This window comes from Nanorana parkeri, unplaced genomic scaffold (assembly GCF_000935625.1).
Source record: "Nanorana parkeri isolate BGI_ZX_2015 unplaced genomic scaffold, ASM93562v1 scaffold873, whole genome shotgun sequence".
In the NCBI taxonomy this organism is placed as follows: Eukaryota; Metazoa; Chordata; class Amphibia; order Anura; family Dicroglossidae; genus Nanorana; species Nanorana parkeri.
The window spans coordinates 453,547-463,002 of NW_017307141.1; the positions used below are offsets into that span (position 1 = coordinate 453,547).

General features: G+C 43.3%; 1 protein-coding gene across 1 annotated transcript in view; it reads right to left on the reverse strand.

The window, feature by feature from the left end:
- LOC108794600 (histamine H3 receptor-like) overlaps positions 1-2,095 on the reverse strand; it is a 4,913-nt gene extending 2,818 nt beyond the window's left edge. Inside the window, exon 1 of the mRNA XM_018565678.1 lies at positions 1,846-2,095. Within this exon, the coding sequence (XP_018421180.1) occupies positions 1,846-2,095 (250 nt within the window). The remainder of the gene's footprint in view (positions 1-1,845) is intronic.
- Between the last annotated feature and the right edge of the window lie 7,361 nt (positions 2,096-9,456).

Below are 9,456 nucleotides of genomic sequence, written 5' to 3' on the forward strand. Positions count from 1 at the left end.
TAGACATACCAGCCATGCGCAATACATTGAAGGAGCATTAGTACACTGATAAGGTCATCTCTCTGCTCACGTGTAACAATGTTCAAACTGTTGACTGTCAACAATGTGCAGTGAGCCTCATAATATTTTTATATTATTAACAAATATGCACTTACCTGCAATAATCACGTGCATATCAGGCGTTGACCACCTAATATGCAAAAGCTTGTTTCAGGTCAGTAACCGACTAAGTACTACAGTAAAAATAAGAATGGCAGCCCTGGAGTGTGCACCTTCAAAATAAATCACCAATAGCAGCTTCCATATTTCTTCTCCAGAGATTCCTTTTACAGTGTCAGTACCCTTGCTTCATAAATATCGAGGATATGCTTGCAACAGATAGATTATTCCCAACTCTGTTCATGTCTTCTTTTTTTTTGGGTGTTCCCGTCCACCTTTGCATATTGCAGCACCTTTTACTGTATTCTCCATAATATGCTTTAATTAAATAAATCCAAGGAAGAGAGCAGTAGCCCCTTCTCTTCTATCCTTGAAATACAGTATATCTACGTGTAATATCATGATGTGGAAGAAAGTAGAGGGCTGCATGTCTGCATGACATTGCCATCTTAGAACAGAAATAAGCCATAGAGAAAGTAGTCAACAGCATATGATCTGCTTTGAGATTAGATTTCATGTGCTCATTCTGAAACACATGGAAAACCAAAATCCTATTTCTGCTATGATTCATATATACTCTTATTTATTTATTTAGTAACATTAAAACGATAACATCATTTTAACTATTCTTCAATGAAAAATAGATAACTATCATATCATTGGGAAAACGAATCAGTCCTTATCAATGAGCAACTCAATGTAGGCAGCTCTGTGAAGTGAAAAACATATTGCACTAAACCAATCTGATAAAGTTTGCATTAACAATATAATGATCATATATATTATACAACACCTTGAAGTATATCTAAAGCCAAAACCTTTTTTTTCCAATGTGGATAGCGTAAAAATTTTTTAGAACCCCTGTCAGTTTTTTCGTCATCTGTGTACCATTGGAGAAGTGAGAGAAAATATCTCCAAAGATGTTTTGATACATGTCACCAAAACAAGTGTCTCCATTGGAAGATTTCCACTCTATTCCTGTTCTGATGACTACTACTCAAAATGTTGGATCTTGCCTCCCTTTGTGTCCTGGTGACAGCGGTCACCAGGATAAATAGAGTCGGTGAGTTTCCCTAGCAGTGACACAGACCACAATAAAACCTAATAGGGATTCTAACCACTAACCTAAAACTAACATATGCTTTACATACATTTTAACTTCTGCAGTGGAAGTGAGTTAACCTTAAAGCATCCAATTACCCTTGGGCTTCTCCCATGCTCAAAGAGTTAAGCAAATGTTTCTCTATGGTACTATTACAAACTGCTTTTTCCTTGGCTTCCCTGGCAACCACCATTCCCCTCTTCTCTCCAATGTTCTGGGTTGTGGGCGAGCCCTCAGCGTCCTCACTTACAATTCAACTGCATTTAAAGGTAACTTAGACCAAAAAGAGCTTTCAACCCCTGTATTGCGGGGAGAGCCCACTGTTAGGGTCATTTTGAATTTGGCCCTGGAGTTTAGCTTTAAATATATTGTGTTTAAAGCACATTTATTTTGTCTTTTCCGAAGTTTATTTGGTCCAAATCCTAAATGCGAAATAAATACATTTACAAAAAGAATGACGTATTGGATTTCTTTCAACTTTCTGTTATATTAATAATTCTAGGAAGTACAAAGTTCAATAGTTTATATTTACTGTACATACATCACTATAAAAGATAACAGTGTCTTGCCTATTTTATGTTTACCTGTGAAGAAGTCACTGATGGCCAGGTTTAATATAAAGTAGTTACTTGGGGTCCTAAGTTTCTTATCTATTATAAAACCAAGAATGACCAAAGCATTTCCTGTTCCCGTCACGCTGATCATGCAAGACATTAACACAGCTTGAATAATTCTGGAATCATCGGGGGAAGCCTGGCTTTCATTAGAAATATTGAAAGTATTGAAGAAGGTGGAAACTCCAGCCAAAGACCCATTCCTGGAGTAGGCTTTCATTATGAGTACTTATTCTTGGGTGTCACTAAAAGGTAGAAAATACTTTAGTTTACTGTACATTATAAAACTATGGTGAATCAAATCTGTGCCTACCTTAAATGTCTTGAATGCCTAGAGGCAGGATCAGGCACCCAGAAATCATGACCACCTGCTGGCAGAACAATTAATAAATTTAGGTTTATATATACTGTACATATTGTTCCACCAGGGACAATATCTACAGAGACGCAAGCAAGTGACCCATCTTGCGGGAAAGGTTTAATAGTCCCTAGTTTATCCTATGGCAATTACACAGCGGTATTAAAAAGAAAATTACAGATACAAAACACTTTTGAGTATACATATTTAATTGTTCCAGTAATAACACAGAATTACCACATAATCAGGGAAGAAGTAACATATAATGCGGTATAATTATTTCAGTTATTTCATTCATGAAATGGAGGGTTTGTCAAATTTCTAATAAAGTTAGTCTGGTGACTAATCCTGTAGTATAAGAATTATGTTGAAAGAGTTGTGACAAAGAAGTGCTTAGAAGTGCGAAGGTGAACACATAACCCCTACAGAACGGGAAATATATAGGAGTCTTGGCTTAAACAGCAAATAATGTTTACTAGGCCTGAAACAAACAGAGAATGCTGAGGCGGCATATCATCTGATTCTACTCTGGCTCACACACTATTGTCTGCAGTCTCTGACTCCCTTGTTTCCATACACTGCACATCATAGTGCAGCTTCATCCTTTTCTCCCCTAGATTATGATACAATTTACCATTGCTTGTAAACCGAGAGGCAGAAATGAGCTCCAATCACTGAAACATATACACCAAAAAAGATGATCCTTAGCAATCTGTCTACATACTGAATCCAGCACAATTCCCTTCACAATTGCTTGCACAACACCTTTAAAGTGAACCTGTGATTTGCCCATGCAGGAGAAGAAGAATTAGTTTACTACCACTTTCCCCAGCTGAATATAATCACCTTCTCTTCAATCCCCCACTCAGAGCTGGAGGAAAGAGTTTTGCGCCCCCCCCCCCCCCCCCGACACCCTCAGATGGTTGCCAGATGGCTGTCTATGCACCGCACTTGTAGTCCATTAACTCTCCCTCCCATCAATATTACTACATGTCCGTACCTCGGTATGGGGATGGACAGGAGTAGGGATGCACCGATACCATTTTTCTAGGCAAAAAGTAGAAGTACCGATACTTTTCCTCAAGTACTAGACGATACCAATTACCAATACCTTTTTTTTTTAGTGTCATGTGTTCTAAAACAATACAGACTAATGTTTTTTAGGAGAGTGGTGGAGCTCCAGGCCCTGTCACAGCTGCAACCGCTGAGACCCTGGTAGTTCAGCCACTTAAGAATATTACCATCAGCTATAGAGGACTACAAATCCCAGCACCACATTATACAGCAATGCAGAATGGCATCAGCTATAGAGGACTACAAATCCCAGCAATACATTACACAACAATGTAGAATACCATGAGCTATGGAGGACTACAAATCCCAGATACAGCAATGCAGAATAGTATATCAATTTGCTACATATAGGGGCAGATGCAGAAGGTCTCAGCAGGGGCAGATGTGGAGAGTCACAGCAGGGCAGATGTGGAGAGTCACAGCAGGGGCAGATGCGGAGGATCACAGCAGGGGCAGATGCGGAGGATCACAGCAGGGGCAGATGTGGAGAATCTCAGCAGTGGCAGATGTGGAAGATCGCTACCAGGGACGTAACTAGAAATCACAGGGCCCCATACAAGATTTTGCTATAGGTCCCTGTGATTTCTAGTATAAAACAGCCCACCTGAGGGTGACCCTGCAGAGCCCACCATAGACTATCTATGGTGGGCTCTGCGGTGTCTCAGGTCCTCACCTCCTCGATCGCTGGGCCCGCCTCCTCCATCGCTGCCGACGACGGGCCCAGTCACCTTCTCCGAAGCTGCTGGTTGTCACCGACTCAGCAGCGGCTGTAAGGAGGTACACGACGCTGCACATGTGAATAGCGGCGTGTTTCTCCTCACAGTCGCCAGTGACAGCCCGCAGCCCATAGCGACCCAGGCGTCGCAATGGTGATTGTTAAGCCACTGATCGCAAGATGTGGAGGGTCTCAGCAGCGGCAGATATGGAGGATCACAACAGTGGCAGATGTGGAGGATCGCAGTAGGGGCAGATGTAGGGAAATCGAGAAAATATTGGCTAAGTAGATAGGTAAGTATGACCCTTACCAGAGCTCCTGAGGGAATATATTGCATACCTTCAACAGTAAAGTTTTACCCAGTGCAGTACTGGTGTAAACACATGCCTACCAATTCCAGAGGCATGTACTAGTCTGTACCGGGTTTACCCTATGTACTGGTGCCGTGTGCTGGATCTATTCCATATTTCTTGCTCCTGGTTATGATAAGATGTAATTTATGGATTTACCCCTACAGTCTATATAGCATGTCATATCTTACACAGTTCTGATATCTGTACTCTGTAAGCCATGTTGCACATTACATACTCCTGATCAAAATGTTTATTGTCTCAATAGTTTCTGGAAGCTCCAAGTTCTTTTTTAAGGTAGGCGCAGACAGAAAGCATATGTAAGGGAAGAGTTTTAAAAGTTTGTCCTGTAGTTTATGTGTGTCTGTATGACTGTCACTTGTGGCACAGTAATTACATAATATTTTGTGGGTACAAGGCCATTGGCACATGTGTATGCTGTGAATAGGCTCAGGTTGTAGGCACCTCCATATAGTGCGGTCCTAACTCTAAACTGTGAGAGTCCCCATCTTGGAGCACATGGGGCAAAAGATTAAATTGGGTGCAGGTTTGTGGTGCCTTGACGTGGCTGTGTGGCTTTCACATTTTCTGCAGAAGACGTGTATCTAAACCTCTGCTTTTAACATTAGTGGTTAGACAGGTTTTTTTGCATGCTGGCTGGTGAGTGTGCCTGGAAACTTTTTGCTGGTTTACTTTTTGCAGCCCTTCCGTGTTCACCTTGCTGTAAAGCTGGTAACGAATTGTTGAGTGCGTTTGCCATTTGTTTTGCTTGACTGATTTGGTGCAGTGACACATGGGGGGTTTCAGCTGCCGTTGTGATGTGCGGGGTCTCTTGTGCGTACGTGTGCCTTTAAGGGCTTCCCCCTGACAAGCCTGCACCCAATGTAATCTTTTGCCCCATGTGCTCCAAGATGGAGTCTCTCATAGTTTAGAGTTAGGACCGCACTATATGGAGGTGCCTTGATGTGGCTGTGCGGCTTTCAAATTTTTTGCAGAAGACGTGTATTTAAACCTCTGCTTTTAACCTTAGTGGTTAGACAGGTTTTTTTGCATGCTGGCTGGTGAGTGTGGTGAGTGTTTGACTGAATTCAGATAATTGACTGAGTCGATTAAAAGTTGTTGAACTTTCCTAAAAGTTGCCACGTGTCAGGTGCCACCTGTATGGCCAGCATTAGGGTCTAGGTAGTTATTCTCCACCACTGTGTTTTTCTACATCTGGCCCTTTGATCACCACTGTGATCAATGTGTCACCTCTGTAGCATGAGCGCAAAGCAGCAAGGCCCTGCATTACACTCACTGCACACACATCCACATTTGCTGTAGCACATGGGAGTTACTCTCCCTCAGCTCCCCACACCATGCCATCTTAGAGACAGTGGCTTTGCCATTGGTCCAAGCCATCCACAGAGCTCACACCTCTAACACAGAGTAGGGGCTGTGACAGCTCTTACCTCACCAAGTTACGTTACACAAGCAATGGGCAAGCCCGCTGCTGTGTAACCTAACTACCTGTCAAAAGCCGGATGCAGTGCTGCCTGTAATTAACAGGCAGCGCTCCGTCCATGACAGGTTACACAGCGGGAAGGATTTCCCTGCTGTGTAACCTGTAACAAGCCGCTCTGAACGAAGATAAAGCTGTCAGCTTCAGACTTGAAGCTGTCAGCTTTTTCCTCCATAATACTAGGTGAGACTCTGCTTCACCTGCCTCCCCTGACCGCACGTCCCTGCTTTAAACCTACAGGAGATTGGACAGCAGCTAAAAGCGGGTGACACATGTACTCTCTACAGCAGGGGCGCCCACAATTTTTCGTTCGGAGATCTACTTTTCAAATGACAAGCTCAATGAGATCTACCAACGAAAAAACACAGCAGCCATGCCCCTCACCCGCAGTGCGATCACCCGCACCCGGAACGCAGGCACAATAGTGCCTGCGTTGCGGTCCAGTGCGATCTGCAAAAATGCAGCAAGCACTATTTTTGCAGATTGCACTGGACCGAATGCAGGCAGGTGATCGCACTGTGGGTGGGGGCATGGCTGCGGTGCCATTGACTTCAATACAACCCCACGCCCCCTCCTGCCCCTGAACGCAGGGAGTCAGCCGGCTCGCATTTCAGTGCGTTCTGGAGGCGCCGGCGTCCTGTCCTCCCGCGGTGCCCGTGTGGCCGACGTTGCACACGGGGAGAGGTGTCCTGCCCCTTTCCGTCTGCGGCGTCTAACATATTCAGCCGGCAGCCACACGAGCACCGCGGGAGCATAGCCGTAGCCAGCTCCCTTTGCGCCCGAGGCAAGAAAAAAAACGTACTGGCTGGTGAGTGTGCTGGGAAACGTTTTGCTGTTGTATTGTATAAAGCCCTTCCATGTGCACCTTGCTGTAAAGCTGGTTACGAATTGATGAGTGTGTTTTCCATTTGTTTTGGTTAAGAAAAAAAATGCGCCCCCCCTAACAGGCATGTGACATCACCCAGCGCCCCGCCTCCAGGATTTTTTTTTTACTATATATTTTTTTTGTATTATTATTTCTTATTTTGTATTTCATTTTAATTTTTTTTTTTTAATTTTTTTTTTTTTTTTACTGGGGGGGGGGTTTTTGGGAAATATTATGGGTCTGAACAGACCCCTGATATTTCCCTTTTAAAATAGAAAAAGAAATTGAGGACACAAAGTCCTCAATCTCTTTTTCTGCAGCCTCTGTTCTAAATGAATGGGAAGCTCAGAGGCTTCCCATTCATTCAAAAAATATTTACTATCAAGCTGTTTCTGAATGGGGAGGGGCCTCTGTACAGAGTGCAACTCCCCATTGAGAAACTCATGAATGAACAGGAAGTGATGTAAATCACATCCTGTTCATTCATAACTGGGAATACATAGTACTATGTGTCCTCAGTTATTTACAAACACTGGAGTAATCAGCTGATCGCTCCAGTGTTTGTCCTGCACAGAGGATTGGTACATATCACTGATATGTACCGATCCTCTGCCGCTCGGCCACGCACACAGGGGGGCTCAGCTTCTTCTCTGGATCTCCGCTGCTCTCCCATGCAGAGGCAGCGGGGATCCGAGGAGAAGTGAGGAAAGCACTTCAGCCGCGGGAGGTCATTCGGACGGAGCCACTGTCACAGCAGCATGTGCAGTGAGAGAGCCACCGGCTGTCAGATCCAGGCCGAGCGGCTCTCTCTCTCTCCTTACCGCTCGGCGTGCTGCTGTGATAGCGCCGCCGCCGCCAGCAGCGCTTCGTTCACTTCTCGGATCCCCGCTGCATACAGATGGGGGAGAGCAGCGGGGATCCAGAGAAGCCCCACGACAGGAGAACAGGACATCGCGATCTACCAGGGATCACTTTGCGATCGACTGGTAGATCGCGATCGACCTAATGGGCACCCCTGCTCTACAGTCTTTGTGCAATGTCCCTTATATTTACCAACATCTATGTAGTGCAAGAGTCTGCCTCACCAATTTATTTAGTTTAGATTCATGCAGGCTGTAGTACTACATAGTTGTTGGTAAATCTAAAGGATAGATGTGCGCTGAGCCACACATGCACAGCTCAGTGCAAAGACCCGTGTGCATGTTCAGGAGTTATGTCATTAGAGCCCGGCCAATCAATCGGCCGATGACTCAAAACCCAGAAGAAGATGAAAGCACCAGTGAGGAAGAAGTGCATCACTGGATGGAATCAGTTTGTCAGGTAAGTCCACTATATTGTGCTAATATGCTGGCTGTGCATAATAACACATTGTGGCTAAAAGTCCCAGGGACACACCTTTTTTTTCTTTTTAAGGTTTACTTTCACTATAATGAATAAAGAGCTGTATTCATTTTTGTCTTTTATATATACCTGCAGTTCATCTTCAAGGGGAAACTCCACTTTTGTTAAAAAAATATAGCATATAAATTGCTACACAAGCCATTTTCTAATTTAAAGTTTAAAAAAAAATTATTTCCATTTCAATCTGAAGCAACTGTAATTTTCTAAAACTGTAAAAACAAATTCAATGCAATATGGTGACCCACACCATTTGGTCCCCAGAAATGTAATTTCTTGCTTGTGTGATTAGCTCGCTGACTTTCTCAGATGTCTGCACAAGTTCCAGGATTTCATCGGCACACACTTGGAAAGTCAAGTATCAATATTACATTGATCTATTTATTCAATGAAGGATGTCACATAATGTCATATAGTGCTAATGTTACGGATCCTCGCAGGGATCCTTCATCAGAGCGACACAGCGATGCTGTTTGGAACTTATTACTAGTGTTTGCACGGCGCCATCCGTGCGGTCACCTTGAGCACCACAAATGCCCTTTTTTTGAACTGTAAGACCGCACAAGTGCGTATGGTACTTGGAACTTACTGCACTAAGATACAAGTCACACATTAGGCAATAGAAATGTAATTTTTGGTGAGATACTTGCTAAAGATTAACTACTTCTAAAGGGATGCCAACACTGCAGCTTTTTTCATCAGAGCATGGAGATTTCACCATGTGGTTATGATGAACCAGATTCTCCCATTTAGGAATTGGTCAGGAAAGACATGGTGAAATAAACAGCCTTTTCCATTAAGAACAGGAAAGGGTAGAGATCTGAAACTAAGTTTGTTAAAAGTCTTGCAATGTACATTAATCACACAGAGGGTTTTTCTCAACATAAATGGAGTTACACTTTAAAATTTAGTACAGTATTGAAGCCTTTACATTTTTCAGAAACTAGCTGAAACATGTGAAGTCTCTCAGAAATGCATTTGTAAAATAATGGTGAAAGCATCTCTGAATTTTTTATGACAAAGTGGATACAATATAGGGTTAACAGCAGAATTCAAATACAACATCCAAATGGTGACAGCCTCGAACCAATATGATACTTTACAGTAGCCACGACAGGCGGTTCGTATGGTGACTAGCAAAGTATATGGGGCCCAGCATATAACAAACACTGAAACCAGAACTGTCAAGGATTTAGCCACTTTCTTGTCCCTAGAGAGTTTCATGACATGGACATTGAGAGGATGAAGCACAATGCCAGCTTGTGAAGATGAGGAGCAAGTATTTTGACTAGTCTGAAGACATCGTCGGGGATTTCTCTT